Genomic DNA, 21,111 nt, shown 5'->3' with positions numbered 1-21,111 from the left:
CAGGGAAGTGGCATGGGCATGATGGGGGGTGGGCTTGATAGCTAAGCACAGATCAAGAAGTCTGCTGTCTGCTCTGAAATCTGTTCACCCTCAGAGGCGTGGATAACTTCATACAGGTTGTGAGAAGGAGAATGTACACAAGTAGACTTGAAATAAAATGGTGGATCTGTATCAGTCTGCCTGTATTTTCCAGTTGAATACTGTCTTACATAAGTTTATTTTCTTCCAGGATTATGTAAACCCAATTTGTTTTTGTCTTTTCTAATGCTACGAAATTCCCTGTAGCTACTTAAAATTCTAAGTTGCATTTATTAAAGGCAGCATCTAAGGGACTATTTTGACTGCCTTGGTTATTTAATACATGTTTTTTGCTGCTAGGAACTTGCAATTACCATTGAAATGTAAAACCAGACATAATGTTCCAGGGGAAAATATAGCTTTTGTGTTCTCTTTGCTATTAGCGTTTCTTTCCGAGCTCTGCAATCTGCAGTGTTTGTTTGCGTGATGAGCAGAAGCAATCTCTCTCCAACAAGAAGTAACTGAGGAAGAAATGAACAATTGTGTGCTAATTACGTAGCTTACGCCTGTTTCAGAAGACTATTCCTGTTAATTCTGTTTGTTCTGATTTAAGCATGTCTGATAAGCCTTATATCCCAGTAAGCTTTCCTACCACTTTAAGGCCAAGCACTTATTTTCTTTTTCTGCAGGTATGATGAGGTCCTATACAGATCCTCTCAGGATCTGCAACCAAAGCACATAGTCAGCTACCTCCTCACACTTAGGTAAGGCAATTGCTGATACCAGCATCCTTCTTTAGTAAGGATAAGGGGTGCCTGCTTCCCCTAGCTGGCTTGCAGCTCTCACATCCATATTGCATTGAAAAGAAAAATAGAGGAAAGATGTAAATTTGTGGGACAGTCTCTCTGGAGCTGAAAAGATACGAAGAAGGATAACAAATTACATCGCAAGTAGTGGAGATGAAGAGTGCAGATAGCTAGAAAGGAATCAGGAGTCTCTTGAAAAACTGCTTCCAAGGACAAAGAATCATTTGACTCTAACCTAGTGCCAGGAACCAAAATCATGCCAGACTGACTGTATCCTTAAGAGGAGATTTGAGCTGGTAATACTCATAAATCTCAAAACTTTAGCTATGAGACTTTTGTCCAAAAAACTTTAAACCAGTGATCTCAGATGATGCACTGAGTTGGACAAAGCACAAGTGATGGCTGTAAGTCACACTGGGGATGCAGACTCCATGGGGGGTTCCCCACGGGGACCTGTGTGACTGAACAGGACGTAGAGCACCAACATAGAATTGCTGGAGAAAGTTGTAGAGTCTGTGCATGGGGGAGATCTACATAAGTTAAAAACAATGTATGAAGAGATGCATAATGTTTTTACTCTCCTGTAATCTGCTTGGTAGTGTATGACATACATACTAACTATTTTAAGGCTACTTGGTGTTGCATTCTGTGTTGTTGCTTTTTTACTTGGTAGACATATTTCTATCTAAATAAGTTTGGAATTACTGTCTTAACTTTTATAGAATGGCTCAAGTTAAACTAGGAAAATGTTTGATATATCTTGTTCAGATACAATACTGTAAATTAACCATGCAATCAAATGAGTCTCAGAGAATAGACTTGTATTGGCAAAAGAGAACAGCTAGGTGAAAGGACAGAATAAAAACGTACTGATGTGGAACGTTCTGCCCTCGTGGGGTCCCATCTGGAATCTGCATCCAGGTCTTGGATGTCAGGGGGAAGTCTTTTACAGAGAGAATGGTGAGGTGCTGGAACAGGCTGCCCAGAGAGGTTGTGGATGCCCCATCCCTGGAGGTGTTCAAGGCCAGGTTGGATGGGGCCCTGGGCAGCCTGGTCTGGTATTGAATGTGGAGGTTGGTGGCCCTGCGTATGGCAGGGGGTTGGAGATTCATGATCCTTGGGGTCCCTTCCAACTTTGGCTATTCTGTGATTCTGAGGCTCCTAGCTCAGGAAGGATATGGAGAATTTGGAACAGGACTGGAGGAGGGCCACAAAGCACCTCTTCTATGAAGACAGGCTGACTGATACAGGTTTGTTCAGCCTGGAGAGGAGAAGGTTCAGGTGAGACCTGATAGTGGTCTTCCAGTACTTAATGGAAACTTGTAAGTACGAGGGAAACTTACTTTTTACAGGGATAGATATTGATGGGACAAGGGGGAATTATTTTAAACTAAAAGAGGGGAGACTTAGATTACATGTTAGGGGGATCTTTTCCAATGGGTGAAGTGTTGGCACAAGCTGCCCAGAAAAGCTGTGGATGCTCTGTCCCCGGAGGTGTTCACGAGCAGCTTGAATGGGGCCCTGGGCAGCCTGATCTACTGGTTGGCAACCTTGCCCAGTGGTGGAACCAGATCTTTGAGGTCCCTTCCAACCCAAGCCATTCTACAATTCTATGAAATGTGAATAATGTACCTTAGCATTGACAAGGCTTTCCAGACATGTTCTGTTGGGGGTGGGGAACAAAATTTTTACAGGCACCGAGTTGTTTATGGTGTACCCTGACAATGTGGTGCCATGACAACATGCAGGCTCCAGAAAACCATGGCCTCCCTCAGCAGGGTTGAAACAGGCTGTCAGAAGGAAGGCTGTAGTACACTGCACTTATGGCTTTCCTAGTTCTGCTGTTTTCTGTAGCCTGCAGCACTGCTCTTATAGAAAGATGTCCTCCTTTTCACCTTGCTTTCCATTTCAGCCATCTTGCAGCTGTGGCACATCAAACTCTTCCTGTGAAAGGCAGCACACCTGCACTAGCCCAGGTATGGCTCAGCATTGGCACATAGCAGGAGGGCAGCCCAGAAATGATTCCCTAGGACTTTGCTCTACTGTGTAACCAGTTGGCACAGCATGTACCTCCAGACTGCCCTGCAGGGTGACACCACTCTGGGATGGCCGAAGTTGCTGTTTGTGGCTGTACCTTGCAGAAGGGGCTGCTTCAAAACAGAGCAGTCCATAAAGAACACTGCTCCAAACCAAAACAACTCCCCTTCCTTCTCATCGCTTCTCATTCTGAACTTTTGAAGTAAATGTTTAAATATTTAACTTGTTAATTTCTGACAGTTTCCGTTAGTACATCCGTGGGAAGAGAATAAAGAGCTAATGCAACTTTTCTCCTCCCTCTTGCCACCTCCATATCCCAAGTTGTCTATGTTGCCATTCTAGCCAAAGCAGCGAGGCTGACAACTCCTGATGTACAGTTCCAAATCGATGCAAATTATTTTCTACTAACATCCCAGGCAGTGTTGACCGCTGAAGTACTCCATGAATGCTATAACTACACTGCCTTATTTTATCTATTTCAAAAGCTGTTACCTATCTGATTTCGGTAGGAAATCGCATTCAAGTGCAGAGGTGTGGTGGGGGAGAACATTACTGCTGGCTTTGTGAAGCCCTCCGTAGCTCAGCTTTGTTGCTGGAGGTGTTCCTGCCTTCGAAGATGGTCCTGTGCATTCTTGTAGAACACTAAGATGGTTCAAACTGCAAGGAACACTTCAGATCCTCGTCTTGGGAGAAGTCCTTCTCAATATCCTAGTGTGCTACCTTTTGAGAGCTTTTCTTCTTTTTTTAGCAAAGTTTTGGAGCAAACCCTTCCCAAATATCCAGTCATGGAACAGCTAATAAACACTGACAGGGCAATGAAATTTTCAGAGCAGCCTCAAGCTGACAGCCTCTAATCCACGTGAAATAAGAGGAGCACTATCAGCAGCGTCCTCTGTCTGTAACAGCCTGTGCTGTCATGTTGCATGAAAGTTTTGCACTTTACAGTAATCATTAGTTGTTCTGTGGTCTCTCTGCCATTAGGAGGTTATGTTTCTTTTGTTGTGGTCCTTGTTTACAACTGGCATGATTAGGTTGGGCTGGACACTGCTGACAGAAAGTGTCCCTTTGACGCTATCAGCAGCTGGTGTGAATTCTGCCAGTGCTGGTGTTACTTAGTGCTCAGATGGTGTGCATTCTTACCTTTAAAAGGCTGCTGCTGCCTGCTGTGTCCTGTTCTGCAGCAAACACAAGCTAACTGTTTGCTCTTGTTTTGCAGGCAAGGCTCTGTCTCTTTCAAGCCACACGCTCCGTTCTAGCCAACGGAATGAAGCTTCTTGGCATTACACCTGTAACTCGAATGTAATGAGGCTGTATGCTGTATGTGACTTCATAAAGGTTATTTTTCAAGAGAATACTTTCCTGTGAGTCACTGCTAATGGTCTTGGGTGTCTGTACTGCAGAAGAGCACATACACTACAACCGTTTGAGGGAGGCAGTGGTTGTCATAATTACTTTTTCCTATACAGTAGTAGTGCATTTAAGACACTAGGGTGGGGTAGTTCCCATAAAAGACACTGTTCTGTATTTACCTTTGTACATATAATGCATCCTTTTAGTAGAGGAAGTAGTATTACACTGTACTGCCCTAAGCAATGGAAGTTCTCCCCTTCTGCAGTTGTTGCCATTGTGTGCGTAAGCCTCATGGTAGGAGGGATGCAGCTGCACCAGGGATTGTAACAGACCCAATTAATCAGACATTTTCATGTTGTATTGCATTCCCCCTTCACCAGCTCTGTCCAGTCCTGTTCCTCTGTTACACTCACCTAATGACTGAGGTGGAGATGGGTTTGCTATGCAGCTGGTGGAGAGGAAATCAGTGCTCTCTCTTCACAATCAGAGGGGGTAAATACTGCTTGGCAATGCCAGAGCACAGTGTGGCTGCAGGGAGCTGGAACATCCCACCAAAATCAGTGCAGCTGGCTGCTCCAGCCTCTGAAATGCCATGCAGCACCCACTGCCACCAAAGGGGCTGACATACCTGAGTGGTACTTTGGTGATGTGCTCTATCCCAAATGCACAGAACAGTCAGCAGAAGGCAGAGAGGAACACTGGAACCTCTCTCATTGGAACAGAATTTAAGTATCGTGGTTATTGCTGTGTTGAATGTGCCCCACATTGAAGTAAATCTCAGCCAGTTAGCTTAGGGCTGAAGGAATTTAAACAAGATATAAATCTGATCAGATTTTTGCCTTCACTTTCAATTTCAACAAGTTTTCCCTAAACACAGCTAACATTTTCAGGAAGGGTTGAGCAGAGTGAGGCATCAGGGAGGGTTGGAATGATACAGCTGGCGCTCTCAAATTCAAGTCAAAGCATAACATGCACTACAGGAACTGTTTTCAAGCACCACTTTGTTATGCAAAAAGAGTTTGGAGAAAAAGTGCACAGATCATCTTCCAGTCTGACACCTCATACTCAAATGCATAAAAGAAAAAAGCATTACAAATCATCCTAAGAACACGAGTGAAGTACTTTGTTCATATGATACATATTACCTAGAAGAGAAACCTCTCCTGTGACTAATCACAGCTGCCAAATGGTTTAAGAAAAAATGCTGGCAGTAATTGCTCTTTTTAAAAGGTTTTTTTTTTTTTGAAGCTTTATGGCATTTTTTTCCCCTCCCAGGGTAAAGAAAGTTCATCAAATACAGCATAAGAACCAGTTTTCCTCCATTATATACATTATATACAGTTGAGCGTTCAGATCCTTCATTCTGCTTTCCTTGTAAATGGAACTCCTCATTGTCCAACACGAATGAAGAACGCCTTCAGTAAGACACCCATCCAGCTCCCAGCAGGAAGGAAGCCTCAGCACCAACCACTGGTAATTCCACATGTGAAATAGAAAGAACTTCTGTTTTTAATCTATGCCCCTTAAACCATTTCACAACTAGCTTAAGGCTAATTTAAAAAAATCAGTTTTTATGTTTTTAAAGTCCTTTTTTGTCTTGTCTGTCCATTACACAGCAACAAGTCTCTCTTTCGAACTTTTAGTCTCTGAGGGCTGGATTTTTGTGGTGTCCTGTCGAGGTAATCCATAGAGGTAAATAGAAACGCAGACCAGGAGAGCACCCAGGGTAAAGGTAATAGCTGAAAAGAGACAAAACAGTTTAAGTAAACACCTCTGTGTAAGAAGAAACTTTCAGAAGACTGAGCTCTGTAAATTATGATGTCTGAATGACAGTCTCACAGTTAAACAGAACTAACCAGGACAACACGCTTTTTTTAATTCACAGGACTTAAAATCACACTCTGTTACTGAAAACTCTCAAGTGTTCACAGTACCCCACAACATTTCAGTTAGTGTCGCATCAGCAAGAATGGGGACATGATCAGAAAAGCAAGGGTGAAACACCTCCTGCAGTTCCAGGTGCAATCTGACAGGCTTACATTACCATAAACTTAAAAACACAGTGGATGTGTTTATGCAGCCAGCAATAACACACTGTCTGTGTTTTCAAACCTTGGTCCACTTGAGAAATACTATTAATGAGGCTTTCACAGAAAGAACAACCAGCAGTCCAGGTTTGGTTTGTGCCCAAACAACAGAAAGGTGTTCAGTCCAGGTGAGTTCTTAAACTAGCTGCTTTTCATCACCTGATTTAAGGTGCTCTTTTTCAGTCAGCAATGGTGCACGCAATGGCATGCAAACCTTCCTTAAATTCTACCTCATTGATACCAAATCAGAACAGTGTTTTTTCCACCACCATACCATACCAGCACTAGATTATGAGTATTATAGGAAAACTGAAAAAAACACATAGTGAAAGACTAAACAGGAGCCACCGGATGCATTAACAGATACAGAACTCCTTTGTGGCTGTGGGACAACCCGAAGCAATTTGCTGTTTCCTCTCACAGATGTTTACCACCTAAGGCACAACCCCAGGCACTGTTTGATGTGCTCTCACACACCACGGGGCACAGCAAAGGGGAAGGTGGAAGCTGGTGCAGCAGCACGTGTAACTTAACAGGATATGGTAAAACCTGTGCTGAAATAGGTAAGGAATTACTAATTTGAGACTGGCTGTAATAAAACCAGCAAGAAAGGATAACTTCTTATCAGCAGCTTTCTAGATAAATAGCTGTATCAATATGCAAACCAAACTGTATCAGAAAGTGATTCACGAACAAAGCTGGCTAAAGCAGCAAGGTGCTTTAACAGGAATGAACCTTTCCCCATGAAGTTATAGGATGCCTCAGAAAGAACAAACCACAAATGCAAGATCATCAGGTACCTTATTGCAACACAACACAGATTGTGTACTAACACATAGCAGTCCTGGAGAAGACCAAGTTAAAAACAGGAAAATTCAGAGGAGTTAAATACTTAAGAATGATTGCTTTGGTGTGAACTACATGCAGGTCTGCTAACAAGGAAGGAACACATGCAATCAAATCAAATGGCAAAAAGACACTTACTTATCTGGAGACCAAAGAGGATGACTGAGGCCACAGTAGAAAGAACAATGGCTGCTGCTGCAGAAAAGCCTTTCATTATGTTATCTGTGTACTTCACAACAACCGAAGTGTAGAGGCCACCCACACTGGCAAGAACTGGAAAGCAGACAACATGTTTCTGTTACTAGAGGTGTGGTAGTTCACCCTTAAAGAGATTTGTCTTATTCTGGTCTGTCCTTAGTCTACATCATCCTAACTGGTAAGTTAACATGGAGTAAAATGGCATACCTACAATGGCATCTAGATCAGATGTGACTCAACAAAAGATGCTCTGCTTGCTGCTCACTTAATTTAGACTGCTCTTTCAGTGCTATTTTAAATTGAACAAGAAAACACAATTTTCTTGAAAATTATTTAAAAATTAATCCCTCAAGATATAGTAAGAAACAGTGGGTCACACTGAACTTGTAGGTTCATGCAATCAGATGTAACATAAGCTAAAATACAACAAAACAATGTAACACCCCTATACCCACCAGGTACTTACAGATGACAAGCCAGACAAAGCAGGTATAGCCATAGAAAAACCCCTTCTCAAGAACTTGGGCTCCATCTGACACGTACACACCAACCAAAGTCACCACGATCCCCGATAAGTACATCTGAATATTCCTCACCCACAAGGAAGTATCTGAACTCTTCAATACCTTCTCAAAATAAACTCCTAAAAAAAAAATAAATAATAATTCAGTAAGATCAATGAAGCATCCACCTCAGGTGATTCACAGTTGAGTGTTTCAGAGCCAGATAAGACCACTGGAATCATCTCTTACAGACCTTTCCAAGTCCCAACAGCACGTCCTGCTAACATGTCTTCCAGGCAGGACCATTTCAATGTGTATAAAACATGAAAAATAGATTCTGTTTCTCTTTACAGTTGCATCAATTGTTGATGAGCTCCATTATATTTCACTTTGGCACCTGGTGGTATAATATCCCCAGGACAGTATTTATAGATTCTAGCATGGCATAGGATGATTTTTCCCCCCATTGGGATAGTTAGCAATACCAAAAAAAAACAAACCAACCCCCAAACAAAACCCAAAACATGCAAACAACAAACAAATGCAACCATCAGCAACAAAATTAGCCATCCACAAAAGGAACTCTGCTACCCAGGCATACCTCAGCACAGAGAGTCTGAGAATTCCTTTGGAAACCCAGAGTTTAGAGTGCAGATGTTCTGAAACCACAGCTTCAAAGATTACAACAGCAAACCAAAACCTATCTATGCTTTCTGCTAATTGGAGCTACAGATTGGTTTTGAGGAAATTGAGTTCATGCTAATTTAAAGCTCTTTGTCACAGTGCCACACTGATCACCACTACCTTCCCTTACTCTCTGCGCTGCTGAAAATCCACATCTGCTTCTCCATCACTCACGAGGTGCATGTCTGACTAAGAGGCCTCCATCTGACAGGTCACTGCTAGCAGCCTCCCACCACTGCTCCCGTACCAGGGCTCTGCTCATCTCTCAAACTTCCTTTGCATCCCATGGACAACCATTTGCAGGACTCAGATGACTTCCAGCTGTGAGTCCAACCAATTAAATGTTTACTGACCACTAATGCTGCCCAAGATCCAGCACACGATACAGAAAACATACAAGGAAGCAACAAAGCACAAAGAGCAGACCTATAGGTTAGATGCCCCAGACATACACTCTCCCTCCTGAAATGACTGAGCTGGCTTCAAAGAATGTCTTGCTACTCTTTAACCCATGGAAAATACAATTCAGAATTTAATACAGTATAGTGAGACTGTATGGTTAACAAATAACCTAGAACAGACACAGCTCAGGTGTTTAAGAAAAGCAACCACTTAAATACCCTACATGATTTTTTTCCCAAGTTTAAGCAACAGGATAAACAAAAAACTAGTCTTGTTAATGATGGTAGCACTTAAAATAACCCAGAATATCTACCTGGAGTTTTCTGTCTGCTGAGAACGCCTACAGAGCATAACCACATATGATTAGTTCACCAGAAATTTGGCTGAGCACAAACCATACTTTGTCACGTTTTATAAAGTAAGAAAATAGAAAGAAAGCCAATGTCAGATCACTACAGTAGCTGAGACATAGGAAAGAATGAGTGCTGTCTAGGAGAAATTCTTCTTCAGTAATGTTTCACGTCATTGGTGCTGACATGTATTTGTGTATGTGTCCAAAACACTTTTGCTACCATTGTCAGGTCCTCGAATGCTTGGAAACTGTCACAGGATCAACAGTTTGAAGAAACTTTTCTCCATCTCTCAGGGACAAAACCACAACTTTTTGGGCTTTGCTGGAATAAAGCATTCAGCATGTGAAGTCCAGAAACTGAAGGTTTATTGCCAAAGTGGCTTAACCATATTACGGGTGGGGGAAAGGAGAAGAGGAAGGGAATCTGAACAGGACTTATGTTTTAAACAAATAAAGCCCCAAGGGCAAAAGGAGCTGCACGGATGAAATCCTCTGTCTTTCTTGCTGCCTGAAAGCTACAGCTGTCAGTGAGGAAAACACCCAGCTGCAATCCTTTTGCAGGAGAAAAAAGCCATATGTGTCTCTAAATCCTCAAGAGTAGCCCTCGCCAGCCCTTCAAAAGGTCTGAATGTGGGGAGGCACAGCTGTCCACCCACCTCATCAGAGAAACCTAGAGAGTGGTAGAAGGCTTTGAGTGCTTCACTGTGAATGCCCATCTCCTGGCTTGGGAACATCTGTGGAAATCAGTACACTTTGAATCTCCCAGATAAAGTTGTTTGAGCTCTACCAAGTCTTATTTACCCTTTCTAATTCAAAATTTCCATTTCAGTGAAAAGACACCAAACAAGAATCAAGCCCTCCTCCTTTTCCCCTTTGCCAGCTAGAACGAGTTTGATGAGTGACAAGCATGTCTGCACAGCACAAAACCATTCTTGCGTGATTATACGGCAATGAAGATGTTTTCTTACAGAAGGAGAGGGAAGCACCCAATCTATAGCCAGAAAAACATGCACCTCTGAGGCAAGTTTCAAATAGAATTGCACTACTCTGAGTAGAAATGTGGTTTGAAAATAAAGCAACATAACAAAAGTATGTAGTTTATCCAGCCCTCCTGCTACTCTCTTCCTTTCTGCTTTACTTGTGCTTCATCTCAGTCAAATTTATTCCCCACGACTACAGCAATCTGTATTTGAAGGCTGAGCTTCCAGACAAATTTGGTAAGAAGCTCAGTTCCTCTTCTTAAAAAAAAAGCAAGTTTTTCATCATTTTTCAGCTGTTCACTGTAAAGCCAAGTTTATAATGCTGATTAGTTGTACAGACTAAGTCATTATAGAGCTCCCCTTCATAATATTCCAAGTTTTGAAAGGCTCTTCTGCTTGCAAAGCAGCCTTCTAAGTTGCATCACATAAAAACAATAACATGTGCTCCTAGCCATTTGTTTCTGCAACTGGAGTAATCACATAACAAGCCTGGTTTGTAAGTAATGCAAGGACTGTAAGGTAATTACAGGAGGGAATAAAGAGGGAATACAGTTCCTTTTTATCTTATAACCAGCAAAGATAGCTTACAGAGTACAGTAGAACAGAACAGTTGGCAACTTCAGAGATAACTGAAAGCTAAAGCACATTAACAAGGGCGTCATCCAAAAGCCTCTGTTACACTGACAGCCACGGGGCATGAAGCACCTGGAAGCCTGTTCCAGTGTCTGGTCACCATCACAGCAAAGGAATTTTTCCTACTGCCCATTCTGACCCCCCCATCCCTGGTGTGGCTTTGTGCCATTCCTGTCTTTGTCAACACATAGTGTACACAATGTAAATGATGCCATTCCCGAGTGTCCTACTGATGTAGAATGTACATAACAGAGAACATTCTGGTTTAAATATCATGAATTATTCAGTCACATCTATGAGAACTGCATACAGAAATAATACTTTACCTGCAAATCCCGAACATAGTACAGCAATACTTATGGCTCCAAACCCTAGCCATGGATTCTGCTCCACCTGCAATATCAACCATTATTTTTAAAAGGATGGAACACTTCAGTAATCTACAACAATCCAATCATCACTAATGCTGATGATCAACTGAGACCTACAAGACAGCAGGCATTTGTTTCTTCCTCTGAGAGATTAGCTCAGTGCCCTGCAGGGTGTGTTAAATGCCATACCCACACCCAAAAGGCACTGGAGTTTCACTCCTAACTCCATGAGGGATCAATTCCACTCTCTGCTCCAACAATTACAATGCTGCCAGTGCTAAGTGCTGCAAACAGCACTGCTCAGATATTCCACTGATGGTGCACTACCATTGCGCAGATTATGATGATGGTAACTTACACTACTTGTAGCAATTGCTTGCCTTTCCAACAAGACTGGAGCAGTACCACAAGCTTGTCTGCACTGGTCCACAGCAAATGATCAAACTAGTGTTTAAGTTCTGGAGGAGGTGGCTGGAAAGAGGAACTGGATACTGGTGGGTGGAATGTAACAGACACTGCTTTGATCACAGAATGGCCAGGCTTGGAAGGGACCTCAAGAATCTTGAGTCTCCAACCCCCTGCCACATGCAGAGCCACCAACCTCCACATTTAATACCAGACCAGGCTGCCCAGGGCCCCATCCAACCTGGCCTTGAACACCTCCAGGGACAGGGCATCCACCACCTCTCTGGGCAGCCTGTGCCAGCACTTCACCACTCTGCCTATTAAGAACTTCCCCCTGACATCCAACCTAAATCGATTCCAAGACGACGTAAGGTAACGAACAAAGCATAAAAGGCGGTTTATTCTTCATCACAAAGTGGCAAAACGTCAGCTCTTACCTGCACTTTGGTAGCCTGAGCAGGCTTCCACTGAACAAGAATAACGCCGCCACACAGCATGAAGACAGAGAACCACTGCATCTTGCTAAGGGTGCGGTTCAGCATGAGGACTGTGCATAACGCCGTGCAGGGGATCTTCAGCTGGTACGTCACCTACAGACAGCATACAGCATTTGGTTTCATGAGCTCCTCCAATGCAGAACAATACAACAGGAACCACAAAATGACATTTTATATTTGTTGATTCCCCACAGATCCGTGGGGTTTTGTACTGTATCTAACGACAACAACGTAAACTGGAAATGACTCCAGCAAAGAGTGGGTTAGCACTACAGCAGCGCGCTCTGAATGCAGCACAGCACCAGTCAGCTTTTAGTTTAGCCTTCTTAAGGCTGATCGCAGCCCCGGGTGCCAGGCAGACAGGCAGCTCACACACACACCTCAAGACACTGTAGAGAGAAATGGATTTGTAGAGCAGCTGCTTATGACAATGTGCATTACCTGGTAGACTGCTGCATCCAAGTTGCTAAGAGCCACAAAAGCCATATTGTTTTGGACAGCGTACACCAAAGATGGAACACTTAATTTTAGCAATTCCTTGGGACTTCCAAAGACATTTTCTTTTAATGATGTTATTAACCTTGCCAGACTTCCCGATTCTCTGCAAAAGGAAATAAGAGTATAACTGAGGGCCATCCTAGGCAGGTATCTGAAAACAGAAATCAAACCAAGAAATCTGTTGGGAGGACTGAGCAAAACTTGTGAGGTTATCATAGAATGGCCTGGGTAGAAAAGGACCACAATGGTCATCGAGTTTCAACCCCCCTGCTATGTGCAGGGTCACCAACCAGCAGACCAGGCTGCCCAGAGCCACATCCAGCCTGGCCTTGAATGCCTCCAGGGATGGGGCATCCACAACCTCCTTGGGCAACCTGTTGCAGTGCGTCACCACCCTCTGTGTGAAAAACTTCCACCTAATATCCAACCTGAACCTCCCCTGTCTCAGTTTAAAACCATTCCCCCTTATCCTATCACTATCCACCCTTGTAAACAGTCGTAAGGGTTATCTACAAGAATAAAACTAGTAAAAGTGAAGAAAAAGTGAAGACTCCATTTGGGAACCAGGTTAAATGCATTAACATCCTGGATAACAGCCACTGTAAGCAGTGGAACAAGTATCTAAGTACACAGGCAGTGGGACAGAAGGCTGACACCCCTTTCTGGGAGCTCTATTAATATGTCTGTCACATCACATGTCTGCAGTTTTCCAGATTCACTTTAAAATGGACCTCACTGTAAAGAAAAAAAAAAAAAAGGATTATACCCTTCCTTTATACCCTTCCTTGTACTCTGCAGTGAAACACCTCTCACTCCTCAGCCAGCCTTGGTCTCCTCTCCTCACTTGAGCTGAGAGAGCGGCAAGAGCTGCACCCACTCACACATGTGACCTGACCAGACAGGGCAAGGCGTGCAGCTCCCTACTGCCCTGCAGGCAACAGGAAAGAAAGGGTCACATTTTGTGGCTGCCCCTTTCTGCAGCTTGTTCCTCAGGCTCCTCCTTCCAACAGGCTGCCCTCTGCATCACTACACCTTCCTTATTAGGTGCACAAGGGCATGACTTTTCCTTCTTCCTTGTCACCGCAGCTCACCACCTCCAGTTCTCAGCTCTCCCAAGCCCCACACTTCCTGTTTGCCATTCTTCTTCCATTTGCCATGAACAAATACCAACATGCAAAATCACTTCTGCTCCACCCCAACTATACCACAGACCATTCAACTTGAATCCTTGTACCGCTCTTAAAGTTAACGCTCCTTTTGCCTCCCTTACAAACACACACATTCATCATCTGCCTGCTCCAAACTCCAACTATCCACACAATCTGTGTGTTCCAGGTTCGTGAAATCATGGAATCACAGAATGGCTGGGACTGGAAGGCACCTTAAAGCCTGCCCCGTTCCAACCCCCTGCCATGGTCAGGGCTGCCCCCCACCAGCTCAGGCTGCCCACGGCCCCATCCAAACTGGGCTAGAGCATCTCTAGAAATGGGGCACCTACAGCTCCTCTGGACAGCCGTGCCAGCACCTCACTGCCCTCTTAATATCCTCTCTTTTAGTCTAAAGCCATTCCCCCTTATTCTGTCACTATCTGCCCATGTAAAACATTGATTTCCCTTCTGTTCATAAGCTTCCCTCAAGTACTGGAAGGCTGCAATGAGGTCTCACCAGAGCCTTCTCTTCTCCAAGTCAAACAAGCCCAGCTCCCTCAACCTTTCTCCATAGGAGAGGTGCTCCAGCCCTCTGATCATCTTTGTGCCTCTGGACCTGCTCCAACAGCTCTACATCTTTCTTATCTTTCTTATGCTTGTTCCTTCCTCAGCCACCTTATTCCTGCATATTCTCCATTCCTGACAAACCTGACTGCTCCTGGCATTAAAGGAAAAAAAAAGTATGGATTTATTTCAGTGAGAATAGGCTGGAGCACTTCTTATACAGGCAGCTGCAAGGGATTCTTTTCTCATTCTCCCACAACAGAGGAGCTGCAAAAACCAGCACCAGGGAAGTACAATTTCTGAAAAGAGGTGAGCACAACTTTGTACACTCCCTCACTGTACAAGTGAGGTCTCTTGCAAAGCTCCTTCCTAACTGAGTGGGAAACTTTGCTTGGGACAGACTTGCTGACACTGAGCATGGCACAAAGCTATCTTTTGCAAGACATGCCTGGCCACAGGGACAACCACTGACAGATTTACAGACAAGCAGTACTTCAAGTCTGCAGTATCAAGATGGGAAGAGTACATGCCAGTGCACCATGGTTAATTGCACTAGATAAGGAAGTGCATGAAACATTATGAGTCACCAACATTATAGGCAGACTTGTTGGTTTATTTATTCTCCAGTGAATGTACGATATTGCCTGGCATTAGGAGATAAGAAAACTCAAAGCCAAGTACAGCCAGACTGAAGTGCTGCTGTTCCAGATATCTAGTTCTAAAGAACCGTGTTTGAAAGGCTGTGGCAGCCTGGTAAAGGTCCTACTGATTGGAAAAGGAGAAACATAACCCCTACTTTCAAGAAGGGGAAAAAAAAGAAGATCCAGGGAACTGCAGACCAGTCAATCACAACTCTGTGCCTGGTAAGATCATGGAGCAGATCCTTGTGAAGGCCCTCCTAAGGCACATGGGAAAAAAAGATGAGGTGATTGGTAGTAACCAATAAGTCATGCCCTTGATGCTATTTCATACCTGGACTTGTGCAAAGCATTTGACACCATCCCACATGACATCCTGATTGCCAAATTAGAGAGAAATGGACTCGATGGATGAACCACTCACTGGATAAGGAACTGGCTGGACGGTCGCACTCAGAGCTGCAGTCAGCAGCTCAACGTCCAAGTGGAGACCGGCAATGAGTGGCAGTCCACAGGGATCAGTGTTGGCACCGGTGTTATTTAACATCTTTGTACGTGACAGGGACAATGTGATTGAGTGCATCTTCAGCAAGTTCGCAGACGGCACCAAGCTGAGTGGTGCAGTTGACACACCAGAGAGAAGGGATGCCATCCAGAGGGACCTGGACAGAGAGGTGGGCCCATGCCAACTTCATGAAGTTCAACAAGACCAAGTGTAAGGTCCTGCAGCTGGGTCACAGCAATGCCAAGCACAGATACAGGTTGGACAGAGAAGCCCTGAGGTTAAGAGCAGCCCTGAGGAGAAAGATCTGGGGCTGGTGGTTGATGAAAGATTCAACATGAGCCAGCAATGTGTGCTCACAGCCCAGAAGACCAACTTCATCCTATGTTGCATCAAGTGTGAAGCATGTCAAGGGAGGTGATTCTGCACCACTACTCTACTCTCATGATACCCCACGTGGAGTACTGCATCCAGTTCTGGGGTCCCCAAAACAAGGACATTTGCTGTTGTAGCAGGTCCGGGGAATGGCCAGGAAAGTGACTAGAGGGCTGGAGCACCTCCCCTGTGAGGACAGGCTGAGAGAGTTGGGGCTCTTCAGCCTGGAGAACAGAAGGCTCTGAGGAGACCTTATAATGGCCTTCTAGTACTTGAAGGGGGCTTACAGGAAAGCTGGGGAGGGACTTTTTACAAGAGCATGTAGCAACAGGACAAGGGGAAACAGCTTTAACTGGAAGAGGGTAGATTTAGACTAGGTGTTAGGAGCAAATTCTTTACTGTGAGAGCAGTGAGACATTGGAACAGGCTGCACAGTGAGGTTGTGGATGTCCCCTCCCTGCAAATCTCCAAGGCCAGGCTGGATGGGGCTGTGAGCAACCTGGTCTAATGGGAATTGTGCCTGTCTGCAGCAAGGGTTGGAACTACATGATCTTACAGGTCCCTTCCAACACAAACCATTCTATGATTCCATAATTATCACACCCACATATATATAGTTCCACTCTGTAAGACTAGGAAGTTAGAAAATATCATATGGTATTAATAGAAGTCATTACTAAGATAGGTGGTTGAACATGAAAATAACATTTAAACAACACCTGCCTCTGTCCCCACCTATATTCAGTAAGTTAGCTGAGCATCTGTTCCAAGACAAACCACAGCAGCAAGAGCTACTTATGTCCACTTAGACTTCTGGCACGGAACTTCATCAATGAAGAACAACAGATGCCCAGTAAGCAGTTCTTTTTTTTTCACTGCAGCTGTTGAGAAGAAGTAGTACTATATTATAGCTCATCTTTGGGGTGGGTTTGCTTTCTGGAGCATGTCTTAACCGAGAATCTCTGACTCAAATTACAAAAAGGCCATGTGAAAAGAGATTTAACCACAACAGCAACAGCAAAAAAGAATTTTTAAAAAGCCTTTTCTATATATAGTTTATAATGCAAAACAATGTGCCCAAAGATGTATGTTGCAAAATAAGTAAAATAGAAAATGATCCAGCTTGATCTCAGTATTCTAGACATCTATCTACATTAGACTTTAAAAATGTATTCTGTTTTCTACAGAGGCCTGAACAGTTAACAGATACTAACAGAAATTAGTTCTGCATTAAGAATACTCAGTTGTTAAAAAAAAATAATAATAATGTTAAAACTGTTGTTTGCAAATGAGCTCTTCCTGATCCATTACTAAGAAATTATGTACCACCCAAGAACATGGCCAACATAATTACCAAATGGCCAGCTGGACTTGAAATAAATACGAGTCTTTTCCCATAACTGTACAGTTGAGTAAATAATTACACAGCTTAAACCATCACAACCCTCCCTTCTGAAAGACAATCCTATGACTTCATTCATTCAATATGCATTGCAGGAGAAACCCAAGAAAGCAAACACAGCAGAAGTGTAGCATAAGAACGTGTACGAAAACAAACTGCAGCCGGAACAAAGCAAGAGTCACACTGCAGTATCCTGTGTACTGAGGTTGTCAGGCTGGATGTTTCAAAAAGAAAAGGGAGTGGGATGGATCCAACCAAACTGAACACGGTGATTTAAGTGGCTATTAAACTACAAAGGCACCTTGCCTTGAGGGAGACAAATTGGTTAGAACTCTAAACCTGGAGGAGGCCATCAGGCAGGCACTGCAGGAAGCCGTGCTGGAACTGTTCAACATATTCATAAGTGGTCTAACAGGGGACATGACCGGGATATTGCTGACTATATGACATTATACATGGTATCCAAAACAGAACTTTCAGTAGCTGCTGAAGGGTTTCTCACTGCACCAAGCAGAATTCACCAGTTCTTCTGCTACGTGAGAACCAGTTCAGTTATATGGACAGCAAAGGATGGTATCCAGACCAGCCAGCAAGTAAGACGTCCCACCAGGAAGAGGTGCCCACCAGGTGAGCAAGGCCTGATGGACACTGCTGGTGGTGGTGCTGTTCATTATCTCCCTCTCTTAACCATGGAGAAAATAAATAAATAGCTGACCGGATCAAAATAGATATCTTAACTTTCAAAAAGCTTGGTTGGTAACATTAATCCCATTTTAAATGGCAAATAAAACTCAGTTACCAAAAAACTGAGAAATAATCCTAAGAGATGACGTCCTCAAAACAGAGCAACCATCTTGAAAGTTGCTACTGGCACTTAGAAAAAAGATGCGAGCAGCTCTCCTGCACGTCAGCCCACAGCTCAGCTGTGTTCCAAGGCTTCTTCAGAAAGGAACTGACACCAAGCCAGGGAGTACCTCTACTCCCCTGCACCGTGCAACAGCACGTTCACACCTTGAGTGCTGCACACAGCTCTGGATCTTGGTTCAAGGAATGTAGTAATACCAGAAAAGCTGTCAGAAAGGGTACTAGCATGATCACACATAAACCAAACTAAGGCTCACTGGCTTAGAAGAATACCAGAAAAATGAAAAACAATACAGACGTGAAAACAAAAATGGCAAACATGAAGAGGGAAAGATCAGTCATGATGGCTTTCAACACAGGATGACAGAATACAGTGAAAATACTAGCCAAAGCGTTCATAAAATAACTACTTTTTCCATTTACTGTGTAATGATATTGCAGAACTCATTTCACAGGCACAACAGAGATGAACAGGTGGCATTACAGAAGGCCCACTGGTCACTGTAGTTTTATAGCTTTGACTCCCTATATTAACAGAGAGACAAGACATCTTTCTATAACACAGCTTGGGAAAGTTTATGAGTAGGAACACAACAATTTTACATAATTCAGTATTCCATGGCTCAGCCACACTACACCAAAATTCTACAAGACTGGTTGCAGATAACCCATGCTGACATTTTGAACCTACTCCAAAGCACACAAATACAGGCAGACAGGACACACCTGAACATCATGCTGTTTACAAAGAACTTGCAGCTGAGGAGGACTCGAGCCCTGCCCCACACTAAGAGCACTTTGCAGTGTCACCCCCCCATAATGCACTCAGACACAGCTGCACCTCAGTAACTGAGAGGTGAGTAGAAGTGGTTGGTTTTTCCACACGCCCATTGGCATCCCCACACTCACCTAGCCAAGATACCCACGCTGAGGAACAGCTTGATGACTTCAGTGATGCACACAGCTGTAGTTGAAAAGTAGAGCTCTGCTCCCACCGTCCTGGTGTAGCGCAGTGCCACGGTGTATGTGGCAGCGACCAGGGTCATCACTGTGAGGCAGTACAGCTTGTACAGCAGGCTGACATTTTCTGAAAGGAAACAAAGACAACACCTTAGCATGCCCCTCACTTTAATTTAAGAACAGAAATAGGGCATCCTACAACTGTAGGACTGTGCTAAAGTCTACTACAGCAGCGTACGATAATATCATGTTGTGAAGTGCTTCGTGTACAAAGTCTAAGATCAATTTTAAAGTCTCTTCTCAGACTCTCACATGTCTGACAAAAAGATATCCTCCTACCCTAATAATCAGAGAATCATAGAATCACCAAGGTTGGAAAAGACCTAAAAGATCATCCAGTCCAACCGTTTATCTACTAAGTCTTCCTGTGCTCTCTCGCTCTTCAGCTACACTCATGCCAAACAGCAGCCCACCCTGTGTCCTGTTTGGGGGTCAGGCACCAACAGTGCTGCAGATTGGTGAAAACAAAGAGAGGGAAGTGCTCAGCATCAGCAAAGCAGGAAACACATCTCAAAAAGCCGATGGCAGCATTCTCCTCCGTCTTACTTTCCACCAAGGTTAGTAGCAGGTGTTTCCTCAGAACAGCGATAGGACTTCATACAAAAGGCCTTCTTGGAAAATCACTTGCCATAGAAAACAAGATGTTCTGTCCGTTCAGCTAAATTCAGCCATGCAAGGACTACTTATTACCTGTGGCCAGATGACACCAGTTTTACGGTGTCAGAGAATGGCAGAGAAAACAGTGCCAACTCCAAGTGGAGCTTCTCTGTGTGAAAGCACCACCTCCAACTCAAGAAATCTTGCAAACGTGGCGTGACTACAGAAGCATTTTGCAAATGAGCACATTATTCCCTGCTCTTACGGCATCGTGGGGGCGACGGCCTTTCTGCAGCAACTGTTGGGGCATCATCCATCACATTCTGGATATCCTACAGAAATGTGGCTTAATTGGTGTAAGTTTATATTTCCTTGCTGATGAGCTGAGCCATGGGATAGGCTGGGGGCAGCTCTGTAATGGCTTTGTTCACATAGAGAAGGGGATGAACTGCTGAACCCACCACAGCCAAAGCTGTGATTCATTCCTCCTTTTGCATAACACTTTCGCGAGGTACAGTTAATGCCTCCCACTCCCACAACAGCTTAAATCAGCTGCTTCCTTACAGATGCGATCTCCTCCACGTCAGTAACCACGTCTGAAGGGCACAGCGATTAGAGGGCCCAGCAGCGCCTGGAGACGGGCTGAGGGCTGACCCCACGAGTCACCCGCCCGGCCCCAGCAGCACAGCTGACACACACGTGTGCTCCTCGCAGCGCTCCTCCGAAACGGCGCCGACACCGACGGCCGGACCCTTTGCATTTCAAGCTTTTTACGTCTCTACAATCTAAGCCCACGCAGCACCGAACCAACGTTATATGCAGCGTTTCCTTATAACCGCCGCTCTAAAAAAATAACAGTTTGCGAACCCTCGCTGAAACCAAGCGCAGCGAGACGCCGTGAGCTGACGGCGCCGGGCAGCCCCACGTCTCCCCAGCAGGGCGCTTCGGCACAGCGCTCCCGCACGGCCGGGCCGGGCCGCCCCCAGCCGAACCCCGAGGCTCTGGCGAGGCCGCTGCCTCCCTGCCGGCCGCGGGGAAAGCGCCGAGCGGAGCCGCGCCGCTCACCCTGAGCGGGTGAGGGGCCCGGCCCTCCCGCGCCCCTCTTCGCGGGTCGCGCTTCGTCTCGCGAGGGCGGGGTCGGCCCCCTCCTCCTCCTTCCCCCCCTCCGAACCGCGGTACCCCGCAGCGCGCTCACCCTTCGGAGGCGACATGGTGCCGGCAGGAAGAGCCGCCGGGCAGCAGCTGCCCGCCGCACCCCGCCCCTCCTCCCATTCACCATAGAGAGCCGCGCGGCCGCCTAGAGCGCCCCGCCTCTCCGTTCTACCATAGAGGCG

At 44.8% G+C, this 21,111-nt stretch overlaps 2 protein-coding genes across 2 annotated transcripts in view; one reads left to right on the top strand and one right to left on the bottom strand.

Moving 5' to 3' along the window:
• RARS2 (arginyl-tRNA synthetase 2, mitochondrial) overlaps positions 1–4,213 on the top strand; it is a 33,158-nt gene extending 28,945 nt beyond the window's left edge. The window contains exons 18-20 of the mRNA XM_052694225.1: positions 708–782; positions 2,737–2,800; positions 4,078–4,213. Coding sequence (XP_052550185.1) covers positions 708–782; positions 2,737–2,800; positions 4,078–4,164 — 226 coding nt within the window. The 3' untranslated portion in view covers positions 4,165–4,213. The remainder of the gene's footprint in view (positions 1–707; positions 783–2,736; positions 2,801–4,077) is intronic.
• A 982-nt stretch (positions 4,214–5,195) lies between these two features.
• On the bottom strand, positions 5,196–21,085 carry SLC35A1 (solute carrier family 35 member A1). Its single transcript, XM_052694254.1, has 8 exons — positions 20,973–21,085; positions 19,070–19,247; positions 12,611–12,770; positions 12,110–12,262; positions 11,223–11,289; positions 7,809–7,985; positions 7,283–7,417; positions 5,196–5,950 (listed from the first exon to the last, which is right to left on the bottom strand). The coding sequence occupies exons 1-8, from the start codon at positions 20,986–20,988 to the stop codon at positions 5,820–5,822; spliced, it is 1,017 nt and encodes a 338-aa protein (XP_052550214.1). The 5' UTR covers positions 20,989–21,085; the 3' UTR covers positions 5,196–5,819.
• Positions 21,086–21,111: the final 26 nt, after the last annotated feature.

Source organism: Tympanuchus pallidicinctus, unplaced genomic scaffold, assembly GCF_026119805.1.
Source record: "Tympanuchus pallidicinctus isolate F22 unplaced genomic scaffold, pur_lepc_1.0 scaffold1, whole genome shotgun sequence".
Lineage (NCBI taxonomy): Eukaryota > Metazoa > Chordata > Aves > Galliformes > Phasianidae > Tympanuchus > Tympanuchus pallidicinctus.
The sequence above is the reverse complement of the archived record's forward strand: the minus strand, read 5'-3'. Positions and strand labels throughout refer to the sequence as shown.